Genomic DNA, 25,497 nt, shown 5'->3' with positions numbered 1-25,497 from the left:
TTTCAATATCAAAAACTCAACTTCACAGGTATATCGTTTCACAATTAGTTTTATAAATTTTCTTCAATAATTTCATGACAAAAGGTACTGTACTAATAAAATTTAACTTTGAAAATATCATTTTATAAAAAATAAAATGGTAAAGACTTCCAAGAATAAAAAGCCGATGATAAGCAACAAATCAAAGTAAAACTTACCTGATCTCGAGGGTCTGAACAAAAGAGCCGCGTGTGATGCCGTTTCTGTACAACAATAAACGTAATTCCAGGCTGATAACCAACATCGAGATTGATACAAGCTTGCCGGATGGCACGTAGCTCATAACTCAAAACCTGTGATATTGACCGAAAAAAATTGGATATTTTCGTTAGCAATGAATTGCATTTAATTTTGTTAAAAATATAAATATGAAAAAAATTGTCACAGTAAAATAAGCCTGTAGGATTTTAATGGGACTCACTTCCACAATTCAAAGACGATCGGGTAAACGTTAAAGTCATGGTCAGTAAAGAACATAAGATAAAATTCTGTATATTCTACAAATAGTTTAATGTTTTTGTTATATCAATGAGAAATTGTCTCCATTTAAAATCATTTCATGTTTATCTAAAAGCAAAATTCCAAATGAATCCTCATTTAATAATATTTATTAATAATAATTAACATAAAACCATTATTAATGCCTATAAAAAATTTTTCCTGACATTTTTTACAACAACCTTCAACATTTACTGATGGCTGCTTGGCATACTACAATACACAAGGTAGTAATGATAGCAATAGCACTAATAATATTAATTATTATTTAAGTATTATTAATAATAGGATCATCAATAGTATTAGCAAGGAATTGAAACAGATCATCTTGGAAGATGCAACCACCCAATCTACTCCCCAGTCTTTATGGATAAGGGGAGTGTTTTAGGGTCTATCTCTCAATGACATGTAATACCCCATCTCCCTTAAATGTAAGGTCTAATCCATCTAGATCAGGTGGTACCAATTTGTTCACTCTAATAAACTCATTTCTTGTTAATCAAATCAACAGTTGATTCTATTCTCTTTATGAAATTACCAACACTGTTTGAATAGCATCAACAAAAGAAATTAAGGAATGCTTTTATATCGGTTTCATCTTTAACAAAAAACAAGATAACTAGCAATGTATAATAGTCAAAATATCGTAAGCCTTATAGGTGACCATAAAAAATTAATTTATGAATATTTTTATTTTGATGCAGATTTAGGGATTTCTATTTCTCATGAACTTCCATGATGTATGGCTTCACAAAAATTCTGGCAACAACTAAATTTAACTTCATCCCTCAAATGAACAAAAGATTTCAATGGTTTGGTCATGTTGAAAAAAATGGATGAGAGTTCTTGGATTAGAAGTAGAACTATCAAAGTATGAAGGTCAATTTACAGGTGAAGGCAAAGGAAAACATGGGAGAGAGTAATAAGAACAGACTTTAGAGAAAGATGGACAAAAAGACTTGGCCAGAAATAGGTTACTTTATAAGTCAAAGTCTATGAACCATCAAACATGTAAAACTGAATACCTGCTATATTATGTGGTTAAGTTAATCAATTATTCATTTTCACAAGATCCTAGCTAAGAATCATAGAGACATTTGCAGTGTATCATCTTGGATAGACGACTACACTTTGAGAACTACCTTTGCACTTCACTATAAAAGCATTGGTTATTGCTATGTAATATGTAACAATGTTAAGCTTTCAAACCTCTTAGTTATTCCCATTTATACAAATAAAAGGGCACTTGCCTGTGTGTTTGCAAAATATTCTGACAAGATGGCTCAAAGTTATCCAAATCATCCCCCCTGAATTATACTATAACAAAATGCACCATCTTATTTCGAGAAATGAAAAAACATCTAATTCCACTCACATAAGAAATGTATTGAATAGATTCCGTCTCTTTCTGACTCCGACATGGCCTAACTGGCTACGATCTTAAAATGCCTTGATCGCATTAGTCTTCATATTTCCTATTTTCATCACAGCTACCTGCTTTCAGAATATTTAAGCCATATTATACAACAACATTATTTGTGTTGAATGATTAATTTTTAGTAATTATACCTGCAATGTTCACTCCTAATATCTTTGCCAATTGATGTGCAAAAGATATTTGGTTGTTTTGTTTTATGGCATATCAAGATTATGTAATGTCAAATCCATTAATTTGGGAAAAAGTTTTTATGATTCAAATTCTTTATATCTTCAAATATTTATTCATAGTAATTGTCTGTATTTTTGAGATGAGGTGTTTTCATTGATTGAGATTGTTGGACTGACTTCCTCATCTTGGTTGTTATAGTCACAACATTTCGGCCGTTTTGCCCTCCGGCCTTCATCAGGTGTTTTGTATCGAACTGGGGAACCGTTTGTTAGGAGTCTCAAACCCAACCCTTTATTATTATTACGGGGGTATCATGTTCGGACTCCAGCTAGGCTCTGGGACATAGTTGCTGATTCTGTTTTGAATGTTACTTTTCACTGCCTTCGTTCAGGATTGAACTCAGCACTTTTGGGTAACTGTAAACTTTGATACAACGTCTAGGACCACTTGGCAATATATCACTCAAAACAGAGAATCAGCAACTATGTCCCAGAGCCTAGCTGGAGTCCGAACACAGTACCCCTGTAATAATAATAAAGGGTTGGGTTCGAGACTCCTAACAAACGGTTCCCCAGTTCGATACAAAACACCTGAAGAAGGCTGGAGGGCAAAACGGCCGAAACGTTGTGACTATAACAACCAAGATGAGGAAGTCAGTCCGACAATCTCAATCAATTTATTTATAGTGTTTGGTTTGATTGTTTTGTAGAAGAAATTTGTTTATATTATTTAATTGGAATTCATTATTGAGATGAGTATTAATTTTTTAAAAATTTTATTTATTACGGACCATTATCCTCATCTTTTTCTTAGTTGTTTCACAACGTTTCGACCAATTATTCCTCTGGCCTTTGTCTGAATCTCCTGATTGCATCCACTGCAATTACTGCCTTCTGTAGTTGCCTCTAGTCAGGAGATTCATAGTTCCTATCCCGTCGCGGTTACCAGAAAAGGCCAGAGAAATAGTTGACCAAAACATTGTGAAACAACTAGTCCGCAATAAAAAAAAAATTAAAAAAAAAAAGATTTGTTGTTTTTGACTTTAGATAGCATGATTGAGTTTTGCAAAGGAAAAACCAAAAAAAAAAACGTCATTTGATGCATTTTTAGTCAGGAAGTACCTTAACAATGGCTTAATCTGGTAGGATCAGATGCTTTAACAGGTGTTATCACAAAGTAAACCTGAGAACAATAATAGCTAAGGGGCAACTTCACATTCCCAAAATGGGGGTCTAGATTGCAAAAATAGGATTTGAACTTGACCAAGCTGATTGCATATTTAGCAAAAATATCCAGTGGGCTAATAACACACTTTTAGTGCATAAAATCAAACTGAATTTAACAACTTGATTATATAATGTAACGGCATTCACCCAAGATTGGTTGAGCCAGTTCCAAAGGAGTTCACTGTGTCTTGCATCAAAGTGATCCACCCTCACCGATCGGCAGCAGAGTCTTGCTGGTGGGTTAAACCTTATGAAAGTATCTGCTGCCTTGTAGGTTTTGTGTGTGGAACAGCAAAGGCTAGGCTCACCACTTATAACCGTGGTTGTTGGCAGAAATTCATTCTGCTTTGGAATTGCAGCTTCTGGTTACTTGCACCTCTGCATCTGTGGATGCTCTACAACAAGTACAAGTATGTGAAAATCTGAAGCGTATCTGCATCAGTAGCAGCTTCTAGTTTCCTGTCCCTTTGCGTTGGTGAATGACTTGCGTCTGCATTAACAACGATGACCTACGAATACAAAGGATAATGGTTTTCATAGTGATATATATATAATCTCCCAACGATTTAGTCTACATACTTGACAATATGACAAAACAAAAACGCAAGGTGAATCTTACATGTGATACTAATGTAATGTTCAATGAAGAAAATCCTTTCGACATAGTATGCAATCTTCTCTTTGACAGAAAACCAAACAAAAAACTTTTCTTTTTTTATAAGTTAATGTCATTTTGAACGTCTTATCCAATCAGTTGGTTGCTGAAAGCAGCAGGATTCCAAAGTCCAGATTTATCATAAGGAATCTTTAACTTTTGAAAATCCTCAGCTGGAAGTCAACCCACTGCTTCAGTGACCAGACTCTACCTACTCCCTTGATCACATCCAGATTCCCATGAGGAGAGGGTGCAATCATATCCCGACATAGCTCTGATTCTAACATTTTTTAAACTTCTAATGGAATTTTCCACTTTCCCGTTTAACCTAAGCTTTTGTGGAAAACTCAGCTTTCCTGACACCTTGTCATGTGTAAAACACACACACAAAAACCCTGAAACAAATACAAAAATTCTATTTTTTTTTTTAATGAGAGCAATCATAACCTACAGTTCTTACTTGCTGAAATTGCCCTTCACTGACACCATTTCTGTAGAAAATAATACGAGCTGGCTTAAAAAGAGTTGACTTGTAGAATTCCATGAGCAGGTCCTTCACCATAAATGACAAGTCTTGTATGATTTCTTTCCGATGTTCTTGGACACGAACTGAAGCAGAATAGCGACTTGGGTGTCCATCCATGCTTCCAACCACCTAAAATTTAAAAAGGATAAAAAATATTTTTTAAATTAGCAAGAAAAATCTTGAGACTGAGAATTTCTAACTGAACTTTTCAGTAAATAGGCAAAACTTGATAAATCTTATGAGTTATGAAATGAAAAGTTCATCAAAAGAACTAGCAGCACTTACCTGACGTTGCTAGGGATGCAATGAAATTATTTGAATTTTATTTGTTTGCAGTGTTTTTTAATTTAAGGCACATCTTGTTAATTCTTATTTTTAGGTGATTATTTCAAAATATTTCATATTAGTATAGTTTAGGTCAAAAGCAAAGTTTAATTTGCCAACTTAAATGCGCTTTGGATTTGACTTTGAAAATCTGACAAAGAGATACCAAAGGTTCTGATTGATCAAGCAAAATAATGTGTGAAGACATAGAACATGTTTGAAATCAAGTTAACCAGTTGAGTTGGTGGAAAGTAGTAGTGATGTACAGGGGCCTTTTGGAAACTTTCTTCATGATCAACATGGAAAAGAAATGTTAATGAAATATTTCCAGGTTCTATTTTGTGAGTAATCGGAAATTGAGGAGAGAATGAACAAATTCTCATAATGTTTGGTATTCATGTTTATCTATTCACAATTCATCTTTCAAGTATAAGGAATGAATTTCAAGATGGCCTCACAGGATAATTGCACTACTAAGCAGGTCCAAATGAAAACATAACCACGATGCTTGCACATAGGCACAGATAAAATTACTACAAAGATGGCTGTAAATTGGCACAGATGAAATTATTGCCAAGATGGTTGCAAATTGGCCCAGATGAAATTACTACCAAGATGGCTGCAAATTGGCCCAGATGAAATTACTACAAAGATGGTCATAGGTTGTTATTTTCCATTTCAGCGAATACAACCTCTGTGCTTAATCAGATGTATATTTCCTAATTTGGAAATCATTATGCTGAAGTTGAAAATCTATGACATTTCAAACTGAGCCATTTATTTAATCCATGGGGCTAGATTGTACCTTAAGATTACATCATCCAAAATGTTATGTGAATAAAAAAAACAAGATGAGGATGGTCATAGGAATAATCTAAAAATAAAAGATTGCAAAGTTTTACAGAGAAGTTTAGTCTAAAAAAAGAAAAAATTATGATAAACTTCCACATTTTTTATTTTCTTTAAATATCTACAATTTACATTGTGATTATAACTATAGATTTTCTATGAATGTTGTGAATGTAAAATTCAATGTATTGTGTAATAGGATGGGATAATAATGTTGAAGTAAGAAAAGAGGCTGAACTTACAGCAGCTATGGAAGGTTTACTGCTATCACCAGCTGGTGGATGTGTGACATCAGCACCAATAAAAATAACAGGTTCTCGAAACACAGCAGGTCTAGATAAATAAAAAAAAATAATATATAATGTACAAAATGTTTATGTGTGTATATAGGATTTTGGTTTAAGAATAAGGTGTGGTTTATCTTTAGAGGAAAAAGAAAATACCAAAGCACAAAATTTGTTAATCCAAAGGCTCAAATAAGCAACTTTAGCCAAAATGATCAATAGGTTTTGATTATTTAATACTAAATAATTAACTGTACACGATTGATTGAACACAAATTGCCAATTCACTTGGTGAGGAGAGGAATTGTGTGTTCATGTGGCTACTCCTCTTACTGCAAGTTTCACCTCATGCTTATCATGAATGCCTCCAAAGAGGCAAAGAAATTCAGCATACCAAGTTTGTTGAATGGAAATGAACTATCTTTGATTCCTACTTAAAATGAACTTTATTATTGTGGTATTACTTATGGAATAGGTTTTAAAGTTATATATAAGTTGAAAATTTAGTCCTTAATAATGCTTTACTTTAAATTTTTATCCATTAAAATGCTAATTTAACCTAATTTTCAAATTGCTGCTACTAATTTCAGCATTTCATGTAGAGTAGACAATTGTACATTTTCTGAAAGTACAACTTATTAGTATTTAGCTTATTATTATGTTTCAGGAAGATGATATTGTTGCTGCACCTGCAATGGTACATCCATCACTAGCCTATCCCTTTTAGACGGGGTTAAAAGAGCCAAATCTAATAGGTCCTGCACTATCAGCTAAGTTACTACTTTTGTCTCATCGCCACAGTGTTGCATCAATGTGCATGTTTTACAAGTATTTTAATGCAATGTGCCCCGGTGAACTCATGGCACTTGTGCCCCCCCCCCCGATGTGCATACTGCAGACTAACCCGACAAGCAGAAAAATCACACCTATTCACTGTTAAGGTTGCTAGATGCTTTCTGCTCGAATAGTTTCTTCCTTCAGATTGCTAAACTTTGAAATTCCTTCTGTTTCTCGCTTTCCTGACTGTCCTAACCTTCAGAAGTTTAAACAATGTTAAGAAACATTTTGTTGCTCAACTCCTTATCGTCCTGTATTAGACAAATCGTAACTTCTTATGTTATAATGATAATGTCTTGTTTGGGATGAAAAAAATAAAAAATAAGTTGTGGGTGCAAATAATTTGCTTCATATCTTGTCAAAGATTCAAACGCATTAAATCTTACCGAATGCTGGGAAGCAAAATACTGTTGATCCCACCCAGTTTGACGTTGATCTTTAAACACAAATTGGACAGGGTTTGAGCTGACGTACGGGTGACATTCTTGGCTTGAACGCACTGGGTGGCCAACCCAAAGGTGATATCACCAACACGTTTCACTTCAGCTGGAAAAGAAAAAGAAATATTTCAGATAAAGAATTCTTAAAAAGTTAGAGCAAATCATATCTTAAATGATCAAGCCATAGTCTATGGAGAAATAGTCTTGATTTTATAGCAATATTGGATGTGGGCACGTAAATATATTAACAGAAATTTTACATTTAAAGTTAGAAAAAAGAATTTTCTGTTAGAATTTTTACCTGAAATGTGATTTTCATGTGTGGCCCATACAGTATAAACAAAAAAGACCTGGTCTGCCTTCAGGCACAAATTGCTAATGTAGCCATTGCAGGAAAGAGGGGATGAATTGCATGCAATGCTACAATTAAAATAAATTTAATTTCACTTACCATAGACAGGCGTTTTTCCAGGCAATATGACCACAATTAACTGCAATCCTTGGAACTTGTTTTTTAAGTATTGGAACATTGGATCAACATGTTCGGGGCCACTAGCATATTTACAAAAACAAGGCTGCCCACAGATAGGCATTCCTGCATCGTTAGATATCCGCTGCAGTTGTTGAGTGAAGCTCCTATATCGCACAAAAAAGAAATAAATAAAAATTACATTACATATAATTAGTAATACACACGTACGAAAAAACGCTTTGGATAATGACAGATTTCAAGGTAGTTCTACTAAAATAGCCATATTTTTTAAACCAAAGCACTTCAAGTCTTCAAATTACTACTGTTTTGTTCGGAAATGAATATACTTTCAAATGAATTAATAAATATGAATGTACATTATATATTTTAAGAGTTTTGAGCAAATAAAGTGATAAAAATGTGAATGTCATAAAATGGTGTTTTCGGTAAGGTTTTGTAATGACCCCCCGTTTTCTAAAGGTCCGTACCATGATTGTATGAAGAATTTCGTCATGAAATTTGGGAATCAATAAGAAGAGGTGTTAATCTTAATACTGTCAAGTGTCCGAAATATTTTTGACCATTTCTTTTTTTGTCGTGTTAAAAATAAGACTTTAATATGCCGAGTATCAAACATTTTGAAAAAAAAATTCTTCGGACACCCAGTAGTAAGTAAATCAATCTTTTTACTATCTTTATCAATTAAAAGTATTATTTTATGTTGAGTAGGACCGCGGCAATTGATAATTTAAAAGGACCTACCCGAAAAAAAATTGTTTCTATTTCTCGAATTTGGTCAAATGAAGTTAGTATTACTAGAAGCAGCAGCAGCAGCTACAGCCTGTAGAATCAGCCATAGCACAGTGTATAAACAAACACGCGTTCTTTAATTTTTATTCAAGAACGAATTAAGAAAAACAAAATGAAACATAATGAAAATAATTAAGAAAAATAAAATGAAACAAAATGAAAACATAATGAAATATGAATATAAATGTTCTTATGTTTAATTAGAGCTATTTTGTTATCAGAATAACATTAGTTTAGAACTATTCGGTTTTCAGAATGTATAATAACAACAATCCCAACCAATTCGGCATTATGAATCTGTTGCAATTTTTCACATTTTTCATCAAATTTAAAAACATGGTTAAAAAAAACAAAATAAACTTTTGTAGATATATAGCTTGCATGCACTTTTATTCTTAAAATTAGTTTTGAACAGCGAATTAAAACAATGTTTTACTGCGAACAGCCACAAATGTTTTTTTTCAAAATCAAAATAAGTATCAAAATCGCGTTTATACATAGATTCGAAAAAGTTGTCAAAAAACAAATATATAACAAATAAATGTTATCAAAGGCAAGATAAGTTACTTTTCTACCTAACTGGATCATTTTCTAGTGTTTTTATTTAATGTAACATGTTTATTCAGCTCGAAAAACGTACAGTGTTTACCGATGTATTGGAAAATAAAAAATGGCGCCCGGCCCGACTCTCTTTGACACGGTAAGTTTGAGAAAAGGAGTTAAAAATTAAAAAAAAAAAACTATACAAAATACTGTTAAAAACTCACCAAATATATGTCAGCCTATGTCACAATAACATATATTGAGCGAGTTTCTAGCAGTATTTTGTCTACTTTTTTATTTTTAACTCTTTTCCCCAAACTTACCATTTCAAGAGAGTTGGGCGGCGGGCGCCATTTAAAATTTTCCAAAACATCGGTAAACACTGTTTTCAAGCTGAATAAACATGTTACATTAAATAAAAACACTAAAAAATTATCCAGTTAGGTAGAAAAGTAACTTGCTTTTGATAACATTTATTTGTTATATATTTGTTTTTTTCGAATCTATGTGTATAGTAATACAAACCCTCAAAATCTATATCAATATTCTTGAAATTTTAAAAGCAGTTAGAAAACACATCAAACTACAATTAGGAAGCTTTTTATTTCGTTAATTTTTTTTTCTACTTATTAAGCGAAAGATATTTTTACAACCTGCTCCAGCATAGTATAAACGGCCTATGGAATTAACACCTTCAACCTCAAAATAGAAATCAACAAATTTATGGAATTTTCTTTGAAATTTCGCAACGCAGTTTCTTATTAAATTAAAACTAAATATATAATACAAAGCCAATAATTATGAACCGCTAACAGTAAATATGAGTGATGAACGCTCTCTTTGAAAAAAAGCTCTCTTAACTTCACCTCTAATCCAAATTATGTGTGGCAAGTCTCCTCCTAAAACACTCTTTAACCCTAACAATAACACTAAGTTCGAGTGGCAAGCCCCCCTCCCCCTCCAACAAAATACCTCTGTAAGCCACATACAAGCATCTAAAACAAACAAACAAAAAATAGATCCTTCCTTAAAGAAAATACACATAAAAATAAATTGGTTAACTGTCCTAAAATGCTAGAATGGCCAGGAAATGGTGAATTATTTTACATTAAATTTTTGTGAAACTAACCACTCCCCCCTCTAATATTGTTTTTGTTAGCTTTGTCTGTCAAGTTTTCAGTATGTTCACACATAATTTTCCTTAGCCCTACAATTAATTCAAAGTCCGAATGGCAACCCTCCACATATTCTCATTGCATAGAAACCCTCTTAAAACTACACATAATCATCTTAAAAAAAAAAAAAAATGCATGCATATTTTCCCATAGAAAAAAAACAGTTAACTGACCTAAAATGCTAGAATGATCTGTAATAGGAAATTATTTTACATTCAATTCTAAAATAATTTGTTTATCTTTCATTAAAGTTTTTCATGGCATTTTATACATAATTTCCTAAAAAGTTAGAATCACATTTTGGAGGGGTGGTCAGAAGGAGTTGAGTGGGGTTAAACAAAAGGTGTTAATCTACAATAATACCAAAGAAATATTGCAATATATTCATTTTTAAATGGTCTTATGTTTAGATTTAAGTTTTTTGTACATAAAGCACATTACAATTCAACTTTGAGTTCTCCAACTTCTTTTCTGTTTATGGATACATGGCATTTTTAAGGAATTGCTGCATATTTATGCACATTTACTGCAGATTATTTGGAAACCATAAACTTTGGGAGATTTTCAGTTGCATATTCTGATTCCTTGTACAAAAATACACTTATACAGTAAATTTCATTTTTTAGTCTTGTGTTTTAACAAAGATATGACATTTTTACTGAAAAAGTAGTGTAAAAAATGTGACGAAACGCATATGGTCTTAAAGAGGGGAAAATATCCAAACGTGTGAGGCACAAAAATAGCCATAACTTCCTTAATTTTAATCAGATTTTAAAAATTTAAAAAGATTCTTTCTTAGCTCATCAAGCTCTTTCTATGCATACCAATATTGAAATATTTCAAGCTATTTCAATTTTTTCATGTGTATTGCTAATATAATGGTAATTTTTGCAGTATTAACAGAATTCTAGAATAATTTTTAAAAAAATTAAACATTACTCTAGACAATTTAATATATTAAAAAATACTATAAAATTTATCCAAGCGCACATGGTCAAACAGAGCCATTATCACCCGAATAAAACTTAGTAAGAACCATGCATCTTGCTATACTATTTTATTTTTTAGAGAAAAAGACCATGAGGGTCCACCAAAATGCTTAAAAAAAATCTTAAACATTAATTGCAATTGCTCACACAAAATACCACTGTCCCACAGTAAATGATTAACAATAGTCAAAGGCAACCTGAGGGTTCCCTTTCCATTAGTTACTACACTGAAGTGTACGAGAGGTCCAGGATAACTCTACTTACTCTTAACTCCAATCTATAAATATAAAAGCGAAAATGTATGTTTGTATGTGTGTTCGCTTTTTCTGTATGTCTACAAAAGGCTTTTTTCAGAGAAGCGGTCGGTCGCCTAACAACTTTTTAAAACTTTTTATATCACATATAAATAGTAATATCTCAGAGTTAACAACGAAGCTTGCCTGTCTATTTAATTTGCTCGACTTTGGGAAGATAATTATTCAACATTTGTCGCTCGCCGCATGTGGGTTAGTCTTTTTCCTATAACATCTTGGGAAGCGTTCCTGCAGTAAATGAAATACTATCTCGCAGTCAAACTTGACCTCATTAAGTCATTAAAACGGGCACCTGCCAAATCCAAGTAATTAAATAAATTCAAACATGTTTCCGTTAGCATCTCGCGGTGGGGCAATCGTTAACGTCGCACGTTTTTTTTTTTTTCACACTTTAATTTACAACTTTGTCTTAACGGTTCGGGTTCGATCCTCATACTTACCTACCAAAACATTTTTTTTAACACCCCCCTCCCCCCGGAGTTTCCACACACACCTCCAAACACCTGGGCAACGCCGGGTACCCCTCGCTAGTTAGTTTATAATATTGAGTGTTTTAGCGAAGTGGCATCAAAAGGCTTTCCTTATTTTGTCCTCTAGTCCTCACATTCCATGAGTGAGGTTTTTGATAAAGGGGGAAGAATTGCTTTTTGTTGTGTGTTGGAAACTATTCATATAACATTTATTGTTTGGTTAGTTTTTGACCTTGAAATAATTTTTTTTTTTACATAAAGTGGTTTCATGCATTGTCCAAAATATTTTCTATAAAAGAAAAATTGATTTTTCATTTGTAAAAATGGAAATAGCCCAATAAGTTTGAAAGAGTGATATACTGTTACATATTACTTGGCAGTAACCAATGCTTTTGAAGTGGAAGAGGAAGATTCGCTATTTTCAAGGTTGGAAATTATCCATATAACATTTGTCATGCGATAGTTTTTAACCTTGAAGTTTTTTTTTTTTATTATTTTAATTTAAAAAATTTTTTTTAGCTCCTTAATCATGCCTTATCTGGAGTAATTTCCATAAAAAAAAAAGAAAAAAAAAAAAAAGAGTATCAGTTTTTGAGTTTTTGGTATTACAAAATAAGCTTAAACCCTAGCCCCTTGGCCCATTACCGAAAAATCTAACAATTTTGCCAAATGGGCTGGTTGGGCAAATAAAAATAAAATACATGTAGACGTTACACTTACCGAAGAGCCTCTTCCTTGACGGACTTCTGAGCAGCAAAACAAGCAATGGCCCATACTCGGATCTCAATTCCATTATAAAACTGTTTGCCTCGCATATCCCAAACACCTTGATTAGGTATCGCTAAGGCTTTCGTCTGCAAATTAAATAAGTTATAAAAATTATCATTATTATTAACGGAATGAATTACCTATTCACACTATAATTACCCTTCAAAATCATTTAACTTCACTAAATCGAGCTTTTAGTTTCTTTTAAAATTAAAAATATGTAATTATTTTCCATAAAGAACTAAAATCAAATTAATGTGAACAAGTTGGTTTTATATTTTTACAACTGATACAATCATTGTATTATGGTGGTTTCCTAAATATAAATCCATTGAAATTTCAGCGTTTATCAAAAAAGTGCCCAATGATAAGCAGAGTGTAATTAAAGTATGTTTATTTGTACAAAAAAATATGGCCTAAGAACGCTACTTCTCTAAAAGAATAGCAACAGAAACGTGTGTATACATATACAGTAGGGTCCAAAACCAAGGGACAAAATTTTAGAACCTAATATATGTTAGAAATAACTGTGAAAAGCTGAAATTTTGACAACTGGTAATTGTTATATTAGAATTTAGGTTTCAATAGGGCTACCTTTATGCAAGATAATGCCCCATTTCACAAGGAAAAGGTGGTAATGAGTTACCTTAGCGAGCAAGATTTTGAAATTATGGATTGGCCACCTGACTTAAATCCAATAGAAAATCTTTGGAAGATTTTAGGAGTGAAAGTTATGGAAAGAAATTCCGCTAACACAGAGGATTTGTGGGTGAAGCTTCAAGAAGAATGGTATAAATGGTATAAAATAAGTATCGAGGAGTGTCAAGAACTTATTCGTTCTTGTAGTCGAAGATGTACAACTGTCATTGAGAGCAAGGGCTCATTTACTAAATATTGATTGTATATGTATTTTTATTGTTTTTTTTTTTGGGCTGTTTTCATTGTTTTTCTCAATTTTGTCCCTTACTTTTGGATGTTCCTATTTTGAAAATAAATAAATGTTATAATTTTTTTCCTATCCTTTGCAAATGATTCACAGTTGTTATTTCTAACAAATATTAGGTTTTAAAATCTTGTCCCTTAGTTTTGGACGCTACTGTGTGTGTGTGTGTGTATATATATATATATATATATATATATATATATATATATACATACTGTCTGTCATACAGATGGTCGGGTTTCAATTCTGGCTTGAGGTAGTTGCCTGCCTAGTCGCACTGATGAGCTGTGAAACAGCAAAACAGTACTGCATGCAGATAACTATAATGCTCCTCATCTTGAGTTGAGCATATTAAGTGATACACGAATTACCATTAGCGTGTATATATATATATATATATATATATATGTGTGTGTGTGTTTTCAGCTGAATTTTTTAAAATTTCTTCACATTTAAAAAATAAACTCATTAAAAACATAAAACCATGTAAAATTATAAAAATAACAGAAATTTGAATATTTCACTCAAAAATGTATTAGGTGATAAAAATAGAAAGAATATAAAACAGTTATAAAAAAAAAACAACTAGATTTTCAATTTTGTGTAAGTGGGGGATGCCCTTTTCTCTACCCTGCAACCCCTCTCCCACAGAAGAGACGTTGCGAGCCTATCGTTATTTTCATGGCAGGTGCTCGTCTGAACTCCAATCCCTGGTCCCCCCTCGCCAATCTTTCACGAAAAACACCCGTCTAGCTGAATCCACTGTGAAAAATTTCCCCCACTCTATATCTGTGCCTAAATCAAAACGCGGATTTCATGAACAAAGCTTCTTTCTTAGAACTGCACGCCTGTGGAACTCTGTTCCGTCTACCTGCTTCCCTCCGGACTACAACTTGGATGTCTTCAAGTCTAATGTTAACAAATTCCTAATGAACCGCCCCCCCCCCTAATTAAACACTTCATCAAATCTCCTCACTAACGTAATGTACTTGCAATAACCCTTATCCCTGAGTGGCTTCCGGGCCTTGATAAGCGGTGTAATAAAAAAAAACAAAAAAACATTCCTTTCGTCAATTTTACACATTGGTCCATGCACCATATTTCTACCGTATAACAAAGAAAACTGTTTTTTCCCTTCCAAAACTAATGTATGCAAGGTGAATCACCATTAAAAATAATTCCTTCAGCCAACAAACATTCCGAAACAAAATCTTTCTCAGTGTCTAAAAATTATATTAAAACTCTCGCATCAAAGTTCACACCGGATTTGTGTCTAGTTTTAAAATCCATTTTCTTTGCATGCATACGTAGAGTTTCGAGTTAATTAAAAAAAAAAAACATTTGATGTTATGTAATGTATAGTTTGTTTGGTTGAAATAATGTCATGTTTTCTCTTGCGTTCTTCATTGCATGTGGATTCAGCAATTGTAGCTTCTTTGCGAGTTGTGGCATGCAAGGAACATCTGTCTTGGGTTATTTTTTCTCCATTAGTTAGAATACAAACCAAACTATTTGAAGAAGATCTTCAGACTGTCCTTGAACCGTTTCCGCTGTCCTCATGTGTCTTTTTTCTTTGGACAGTTCACCATAAAGGAGCTGTTTTGGGAGCCTTGAATCAGGCATGTGACATATATGCCTGGCACTGTTGTAACATGGTGTGTACTGACGGAAGGTTTGACCGGGCCAGAACATCTGTGTCTGCAATCTTGTCTTGCTACTTAATTTTTTACAATCTATGGAAGAAGGTCATATGGAAATGGTTCAGTTTCTTGGCATGTCAGCATATACAGTCCAAGTTTCACAAGCATACATTGAGGATGATAAGAATCACAGCTTGGTATACTTGAAATTTGGTCTGCAGTCGAATTCCTCTACGCTCCCACACAGTAGTTCTGAGACGCCCAAAGGCAACACTAGCCTTGGTTATCTTGCAATCAACTTTATTGTCAATGTGACAGAATACTGCCCAAGTAAGTGAACTTATCCACAGCTTTTAGGTTGGTTTAACAAATTGAGATCTGAGGTTCAACATACTTTTTTCTAAGAGCAGGCTGGTAGATTACTTTGGTCTTCTTTAGATTAATAGTATAACCAAAATTGTCACATACCTTAGAAAAACGATCAACAATATATTGCATGTTTGGCTCCGTGTTAGTATTGAGGGCACAATCATCAGCAAACAAAATATTTTGTACGATGGTGGTCTTTATCCTGGTGACAGCACCAAGTCGTTTTAAGTTGAACAATTTGCCATCAGTTTGGTAGTTGAGGCTTTCGCCAGGTTTTTTTGCGTTAAATGCGTCAATTAGCACCACCGAGAACATCATGTTGAAGAGCATTGGTGCAAGTACCACTATTGGAAGTGTATCCATCTATGACACGAGCCATCATTCTATCATGAAATTGTTTGATGAGTGAACATCCAATTTTTGCTATGATCTTCCATGGACCAACCCAATTTAGTATAAAAGGCCTTAGTCAAATCAACAAATGTTGTGTAACGGTCCTGGTATTCTTCAACATTTTTCCAGGAGTTGATGAGCAGCAAATACCATGTACCATGCCTCATATGCAAACCACATTTCCTTTCTGGGAGGAGGCCATCTTCCAGATGTTTGGTTAAATGATTGAGTAACAACCTTGCAAGAATTTTACCAGCTATGTCGAGAAAAGATATTCTCTGTGATTGTCACAGTTCTGTGTTTCCCTTCCTCTTGTATATATACACTATGGCTGCATCTTTGAATTCTTAGGAAATTAGGTCCTTCACCCAAAATGAAAGAAATAACTTGTAGCTTTTTTGTCAATGTGGAGCCACTTGTCCCTGAGAATATACCATCAGAGCCTGGAACGTTTTACAGCTTTCTCAACTTCCTGGATGGTGGGCAACTCATCAAGGGTTTAATTTGTTTCAATTTGTGGAAGTAATGCGATTGTTTCATCACTGATTGAGGAAAACCTGTCCAGTACAGAATTGAAGTGCTCGGCTCACCTGTCTAAAATATTGGCTTGCTCTATTATCAGTTTTGTCTCATTAGCATTTAACAGAGGATTAGTGCTGATAGCCTGTGGTCCATATATTGTTTTGAGGGAGTCATAGAATCTCTTTGAGTCTTGCATATCTGCATACTTCTGTATTCCCAGAGATTTATCATTGAGCCATTTATATTGTATTTTGTGCAGTTTTGTTTGAACAGTACTGAGGATTTTCGAAAATGCTTCCTTTTTTTAAGGTGGAGCTTGGATCCTGCTGAAGTGCGTTGTGACACTTGTATTTTTTTTTGTGAGTAATTCCTGTATTTCCTCATCATTTTCATCAAACCAATCCTGATGTTTCTCGTGGGATGCTCCAAGCACTTCTAGTGTGTACATTTGTACAGTTTTGTCTAATAGAAAAAAAGATAACTGTTTCACCTATGTATAGACTATTATTCTTTGTGTATGTCACGATAATGTAGCTATAAATGGAATTATAGCCAGAGATGGGCGATGCAAGTTGAAACAAGGAGCTACAAGTCAAACTGTGACAAAGCAGTCAAACAATATGAGTCATGTTTTCAAATAAGAGAGAAGCATAATGTTAGGCCGATACAAAAGTATAATGCAAGGGGAGTAACTCTTTACTTCTTTGGGCAAAGTTGCCTCCTCTTTGTCCGAAGTCCCAAACTTTAAATTCTCGTGAGAAATTGCAAGATCAATGATCAGAAGGAGAGAGATATTGAAAGAAAAAACACAGTGACTTTCAAAATGGAGAAATAGCATCATTCCCTGTTATCATACTTGGACTTCTAACCTTTCATCTATTATGTTTGAATTGTCGTTACGTGTGTGTGTGTCTCTTCATAATAAACGTATATCGCCATGTAACAGCGAGTGGTTTCTTATTTGTTCATAATTATTCCAATCTTTCATCATATGCTGCAAACATACCGACATGAAGGCTGGATACCCTGCGGTAAGATATTTTATGTTATATTGATCCTAAGGCATCCCATGATATAACACATAGGTTTTCAATCAGTCTCTCTATCAGAAGCATGCGAATGGGACACAGATTTAAAAATAATCTAAGTTGATGTCTGTTCATCTGCATGTCACTAATTTTGTTAGATAGGAAGAAAGAGGGATAGAGGGGGGAAAAAAGTATGTGAGGAAAGACAGTATATCATAATATGTAAAAAAAAAACCTTGCCACCCTAAACAAGACTAATAGAAAACAATAAAAGAAACAATATGTGCATATCCCTGGACTCAATCCCCACAAATGAGAACAGATAATAAATTCACCCTTTATATCAGTTTTTTTTATAAGGAGCAATGCAGACGGAAATAAAACAACATCAAACACATGTCCATCGACGCAATGTTGCAGCGCTGTGCCCGTTCACAAGTATTTTGGAGGTCCCTAGATGCTGAAATGTTTTCTATTCAAACTGCTAGACTTTGGAATTCCCTTCCTCTTTCCCTAACTGTACTAACATGAAAAAATTTACATGAGTAGGACCAGGACAACAGCATCTTTTCATTGTTTTGACTCGAGTGTGGAGCCGTTGATATCTTATGTTTTTATATAGTGATGTGGTTCTCGGTTGATTAACTGTGTCTAACCGTGTCGGATACATACTCGAAAGTCAAAACAATGAAAAGAATATACTGTTGTCATAGCCCTAGTAATGAGAACAGATATCTCTCTGCTCAACTCCCTACGTAGTGCCCCTGGAAGCCTCGCTTCACATAGTACCCTTGGCAATATGCCTTGGTTCAGGTAAACAAAAAAAAAAAAAATCTATAGATTCAGAAACTTAAATTTATCTTTGAGGGGAGCACCCAAAAATAAAAGTACCCACTGGTTCAAAAGCTACTGTTCAGATATTTTAAATAAATTTGCAAGATAGTTGACATACTAGAGAGTTTAAGGAGTTATGTTAAATTTGTAAGGGTAGCAAAAAGCAAAGGGGACACAAAATAAATGTACCCATAAAAGTTACTCTTCAATCCTTACTATACATTAGCGTATTCCACACTTAAACCCGGGTAAGTAACTTAACTAATAGATACATCGAGATCATTGCCAAGGCTGCTGCGAAGAAGGTGGGCTAGAAAGTTACTTATGCCTGAAAGTATCCTGTACCACTACAAAGCCACCATTTACCCATGTATGGAGTACTGCGGTCACATTTGGACTGGTGTATCTGCTACTAGTCTCTTGCTCCAAAAGAGAATCGCCAACCTGATACGTCCTGAACTGATATCTAAGCTTCAGCCCCTATCCCATCGATGAAATGTTGCATCCCTCTGCCTGTTTTACAAATATTTTAATGGTGGATGCTCTGACAAACTACAAGCCTTTGTGCCTCTTCGACAAAAATACCCCCGACAAACCTGACAAGCAGTAAAGTCCCACCCCTACACAGAGATCCCTAGATGTAGGAAGGGCCTTCTACTCTAATAGCTTCTTCTGCAGGACTGCTAGACTTTGGAATTCTCTTCCGGTTTCCTGCTTCCCCAAATGTACTGACATGCAGAAGTTCAAGTGTAATGTGAACAGACATCTTGCTGCTAAACTCCCTACACAGTATCCCTGCAACTTAGGTCCCTGATAGTAGCCCCCTACATCAAAGTGGCAATGTGCCTTGTTTGGGGTGAAATTGTAAATAAAAAAAAAAAGTCATCGATAGATGTTACAAAATTATACAAATGAGATCAAATTTATCTCCTTTCTCCTCACCATGCAAAAGAGAGTGCACACATTAATTTTGATTGGTCATATTTGAACCTAAAAAAAAAAGTAGTATAAGGCTTAAACTTACTCGACCACCATATTGGATTTTTGGGGCATCAATGACACGCCCCTCAACCTCAACCATTTTGGGATTAACTCTGACCCCAAACTGAAATAGGTATGGATCTGTACCAAAGTTTGCTTTAGATACCTGAAAAATACAATTCAAAATATTGTTCAGATGAAACAATGGAAAGAAATTACAATAATTTCAAGTTTCAATTTGGAAGATTTTTACAAAATCTAAATTGTGCTTGAAATAATCTGCAAAAACAAAAATTTGTCTTTTAAAAACTGAAAACAAAAAACAATCATTGGAACTGAAAGTAAAATGTAGTTGTATTATATGTCTGACTATTGCAATTGGTAAGAGAGGTGTGTTTAAACAATAATGAAAGGAGTTTCAAAAGAACAATATTACAAACTTTTTTAAAACTATTATATTTACTTTTACAGGATCTCTGGCAATGCGAGGTATTAAATACAAGAAAGTTTATTTAATTATCCATTATGTTAATATAAATCTAAAAAAAAATAATAAATAAATAAAAAATAAAAATAATAAAAAAAATTCACACAAACTTACCAAACTGTTAATATCCCGTTCTCTGTCTGGAGCTGAACGAGCTGTTGCCTGCACAGAAAAAAAAAAAAAAAAGTTCAATATGGGACACAAAGTATGTTTATTGGATGAAATTTTAGGAGAGCAGCAAGTGAACCATGGGTTGACTTTTGGCAGCCTCATAACTAGCGATGAGACAATACCAATATTTTTCCAGATTCTGATACAATTACCAATTCCCTACTAAATTCCCATTTCCAATTTTTCATAAATCTCTTCATATTTAAGCATAACATTATTTTTTCCCCAACTGCCATAAAAACATGTTAAATGTCCATATATTTTCTCAAACATAAAAACACTTGGGGGTGTGTGATATATATATATATTTTAGTTCCACTGGTAGTTTAAAAATTAATAAATATTGATTATTTTATTATTACTACCAGCAGTAGAAGATTTTGTTTTAAATAAAATAAAGATAATTAAAGGAATCGTTTTTAGCATTGGAAATATGCACAAATCTTTTCAATTCCGATACTAAATCCTCTAAAAGTTCTGATTTTTTTTCATTCTTCATTCTGATTAATCATTCTAACACTACTCGTAATTTTCCCTTATTTTAACCATTAGTCCTCACATGCCATGAGCATTGTTTTTAAAAAATTTTTTTATCAAGCCATTGTCATAAAACCGTTAACAATAAACAGAGGCTACTAAGCTAATTAAGGAATGCATAAAACTTAGGAACATCATGATAGTTAGCCAATACAGAACTCTGAAAATGTGACGGTGATACATGTTCATTCACACAATTCTGAGGCAGCACGTTCAGGACTGCAGAATACAATGTGAAAGACGATTGCTGATACATCTCTGAGCAAACACCAGTGTGATCATGCAGAAAGTCTAATGTGAATGTATACCATCACAAGTTTGGTCTGTTCAGTCGCAGCACAAGGTGGTATTTAAGCATTGTGGCGGGGCAAGAACCATGAAATAATCTGTAGGCAACAAAAGCAACTGTTACATTCCAGCGAGTATATGGCAGATCTAATCCAAGCAAATCATATACACCAGAGGGAACAGGGTCGCGGCAGGATATGTGTAGTATATTTTTGATGGCACGACCCACTTCCGACAAGTATTGATGTTTTCTGGGCGAAAATCCATTCATTTAACACTTATTGTTAGCTAGTATTTGATCGAAAAGTAGTTTTTAACTCCTTACATCATGTGGCTACATGCTTTGTCTGGAGCAATTTCTAGAAAAATTTTTTTTATAAAACTGTTCATCATCATCATCATCATCATCATATTCAGTTTAACATGCTGCTGGAAGGTGTTAGAGCTTGGCAGACAGTGTGGTACCTATGCGGTTAGAAATTACTTTTTGCAATCTGTCAAAGATGTGGCAACAATATATGTACAGAGAAGTGATCCAACCTGGGCCCAACTCTCTTCCTGATCTACATCAATGATCTCCCAAAACACATACTTAAATCATTCGTTGACATCTATGCTACACATCAAAGGCCGTAAATGACAAAGTTCTCTCTGATTCTCTCTCCTCTGATCTTGAGCACATGGTACAATGGGGGAAGAGGTGGCTGGTTACTTTAGTGCATCTAAACCCAAGGTCCTATCTTTACATCATCAATGCTCTGATCCCCATCTGGCATCAACTGAAATGGATGGCTCTCATCTTGGGGAGGATCCATGTTTTGACAAGCTTCTGGGATTGACCTTTACTCCTGATCTAAAATGGAACACGTACATCAAGTCTGTTGCCAAGGTCGCTTGAAAAATGGTGGGATCCTTCTAACGCTCCAGTAGATATCTCACTACTGATGCAATTCTCTATCTATATAAAAACCAAGTATGCCTAAGGATGGAATACTGCTGCCATATCTGGGCAGGAGCTGCTAAAAACAGCCTATCCTGCTTTGACAAAGTACAAAATAGATTTTGTGGTTTAGTGGGGGATGCCCTTTTCTCTTCCCTGCAACCTCTCTCCCACAGAAGAGACGTTGTGAGCCTATCCTTGTTTTATCGTTATTTCCATGGCAGGTGCGCGACTGAGCTCCAATCTCTGGTCCCCCCCCCCCATGCCAATCTTTTACGAAAAACACCCGTCTAGCTGAAACCGCTGTCAAAAATTTTCCCCACTGTACCTAAATCAAAACGTAGATTCCATGAACAAAGCTTCTTTCTTAGAACTGCACGCCTGTGGAACTGTTCCGTCTGCCTGCTTCCCACCTGACTACGACCTGGATGTCTTCAAGTCCAACGTAAACAAATTCCTGATGAACCGCCTCCTTAAGTAGATACTTTATTAAATCTCCACACTAACGTACTGTACATGCAATAACCCTTATCCCTGAGTGACGTCCGGGCCTTCATAAGTGGTGACCACCTTGTAAAAAAATATTTTTTAAAATATACTTACATCAATATGTGTATCATTTTTTTCTTTATTTGTTTATTTTGAAGAGTGTTAAATTTTATAGTTGATGCCAATTTTCTTTCAGATATATGAATATTTGGTTTATGTTAATCAAATAAAATAGTTCGTTCAGTTTGGAGTTTTTTTTATAATATCTTTGATGGGTTGGTTTCATGTTAAACACTTTGTTAAGTGGTTCACCGCTAAAGGTTCCAGCCACAACATATAAAATTGAACTTCCTTCTTTTCAATAAAATAGGAATGTATGATTTTTGTGTGCCTAATTCTGTCTTTTTATCTGTTGAATTTTCAGTCAGTTTTTTTTTTAACTCTTATTTTTAGCATGATTTTACATAGTTGAGAAAATGGTTACAGTAATTTGGATATTTATTTTGAGTGTAGAAGCTGATGCTTCTCTTCTTGTCCAACAGTTTTAAGAATATTTTTCAAATTTTTTAAGATTAAGTTCGTTCTCATAGGCACAACCATAGACATTCTTTGATTTGAGGCAAAAACAATAAGAAAAAAATTTGATTATACGCACTTACATGTAAATCAGTAAATTTAAAAGTTAAATTTTAGTTTTTAATATTTCATTACTTTTTAGAGTAGCATACAAGACTGCCTACCTTGATCATTGTCGATGTTTGCATATCGGTTAATTTCTTGATACAACGTTGCCCTCCTACAATGTTGCATACCTGTTGAAAACAAATATTTGAGCATGATTTAACAAAAAGGATTGTAAAAATATGACAAAAATAATTTTAAATTATTAAAGCTAAATTCTTTTGAAAATCCTGAATATTTATAACAGTATAAAAAAGAAAAAGTCTAATAACAATGAAAACAAATTTAACAAAATAAATTATTTACAAGTATTTAAAAAATCATCATGATCATTGGTTTAATGACTCTTAAAACATGCAGATATGTTGGCTGCCTTTAAAAAAAAAAAAAAAAAAATGACTTCCAAGTAATCTATCCCTGGTTATGTCATTATCCCTCAAATCCATTTTTACAACTACCTCACATGTTTCACTCGACTTTTTGTAAACTGAGCCTGCAACCTCAACTGTTCTACATTTACCAATGGTTCTTTCAACGAGGAGATACTACTGACTGCATGTTCTGCAGACATTTCCCTCTCCAAATTTAATCTTTCTCTGAGATCATCAAAATTAAGTTTGTCTTTAAAGCAGTTTACACATCCATCATATCATTCTCAGATCATTCTTATCTCCATGCAAACTTAACTGGGCAGGTTTCAGTCCCATACATCATCACACTGCTTGACTCTTCCTTTGACTGACAATGGTTATTAACAATAGAAATTTCCTGAACCTAAGTTAACTTCTCTATAAAACATCAACAGCACCATCCATTTCTACGGTGTTACACTTCTTTCATATAAACTTAGAATGCAAAATACATATTTCTTCTGATTTACAGACAAAATCAGAAACCAATTATGGTGACACTATAAAGGAATCTTGTTCGTTATCATAATCAGACCATGATGCCCAAAATTGGTTTTTGTCCAGATTATCGATTTAAGATCATAAATTTATCCGGCAAAGAAAAATCTCTAAAAGACTTATTCGATTTAAAATAATTAAGTTCAAACGTAAGCCATTACAGTTTTAACCAATTGACAAGACGCCTATGTCCGGGATAACAAAACACAAGAACACCTCAAAAAAATAATTATAATTAAAATCTGACAGCAAATGTGTTCAGATTGATCCGAAACAGATGAGTGAATGTTTTTACAGAGATAACACATCACATGTGCAGAAAGAAACATGAATTACATCAAACAACTACCATTTGTATCAATTCCCTCAACAAAACTCCTTTAAAGAAGAAACTTCACTAGTTCAATCACACTCCATGTCGCAACCCAGGAGAGCTCATCCATAAAGTAATAGTTTCAGAACCACTTCAAGGTTGACAAAGATGCTTGGAAGACTAGCTGAAAACAAGGTTATGCATCATTAAAACAGATGTCAAACCTCAAGTTTACAAATCTATAATGTTCGCTGCTGGTTCTGGAACTGGCCGCCATCACTATCCTAGCCGCTGTGAACCATTGTGTGTGGTCCATATTGATCTGGGCTGCTATGTTCTATGGAAGAAGCTGGCTCAACCTTTTCATAGACGAATGTTGCAAAGTCTCTCAACCTATCAGTAATTTCACTGTGCACCTTATACTAACAAATACCAGAAAAAAATTGACTTGCACTCGACTCCCATTTACACAAACTGAGAAAGAATACATTACTCTTTTAGAGAGCTTTCTAACACTACAACCAATCAGTAATTACTATTATTCTTAACTACCCGAAACGACCATACTATTACTAACTTAATATTAATTATCAGAGAACATTGTGCATGTCCATTTTCTTTTTTAATGTGACTTGCACATTAAACACATTTTTTAACTTTATCTACCACTAGCAGAGAGACTAGACATTACCTGGGATTAATGAATGTTTCACACTCCCATATTTTTATTGTCATCAAAATCGGTGAAATCACCTATTTTTCAATTAAATTGACTGATTGCCTGCTCTAGTTGGGAACCCATCACAGCGCACTGGGAGGAAGTTTCACATGCCTTCCCACAGTGACTTAGTGCACAATACATGGTAGAGAACCTACTGTTGATTTTATAAAATTATTGTTATATATATATATAGCGGCTAAAATTAAAGTTTCAAATGCAAAAGTCATTTAATTGTGCTCTAAAGAGAAACATTCATTCCAACACACCCCTACTATATCAAAGAACATACTGTTGATTTTATATATGTTGGGCCTTTCTGCTTGTGGTAATAAAACTTCTCAAATGCACTTGTGATGCTAGGCTAAATAAGAGGTTACCTTTGGTCAAAATCGCCTGTTCCTTCTTTCAAATTTTTACAATTATC

The 25,497-nt window shown here is 34.0% G+C and overlaps 1 protein-coding gene across 3 annotated transcripts in view; it reads right to left on the bottom strand.

Annotated features, from left to right (window-relative positions):
* The window catches only part of LOC145279601 (protein argonaute-2-like), a 140,533-nt gene that overhangs the window by 26,996 nt on the left and 88,040 nt on the right, over positions 1-25,497 (bottom strand). For 2 of the 3 annotated variants that reach the window (XM_080130767.1, XM_080130766.1), the window contains exons 12-20: positions 23,191-23,262; positions 20,140-20,187; positions 19,582-19,704; positions 12,781-12,914; positions 7,739-7,923; positions 7,234-7,393; positions 5,969-6,059; positions 4,479-4,682; positions 198-332 (exon numbers count right to left, since the gene is read on the bottom strand). In XM_080130767.1, the coding sequence (XP_079986893.1) occupies positions 198-332; positions 4,479-4,682; positions 5,969-6,059; positions 7,234-7,393; positions 7,739-7,923; positions 12,781-12,914; positions 19,582-19,704; positions 20,140-20,187; positions 23,191-23,262 (1,152 nt within the window). The remainder of the gene's footprint in view (positions 1-197; positions 333-4,478; positions 4,683-5,968; positions 6,060-7,233; positions 7,394-7,738; positions 7,924-12,780; positions 12,915-19,581; positions 19,705-20,139; positions 20,188-23,190; positions 23,263-25,497) is intronic. The other variant, XM_080130768.1, reaches the window with a different exon arrangement.

This window comes from Euprymna scolopes, chromosome 7, assembly GCF_053919585.1.
Source record: "Euprymna scolopes isolate OS-2025 chromosome 7, ASM5391958v1, whole genome shotgun sequence".
NCBI lineage: Eukaryota > Metazoa > Mollusca > Cephalopoda > Sepiida > Sepiolidae > Euprymna > Euprymna scolopes.
The sequence above is the reverse complement of the archived record's forward strand: the minus strand, read 5'-3'. Positions and strand labels throughout refer to the sequence as shown.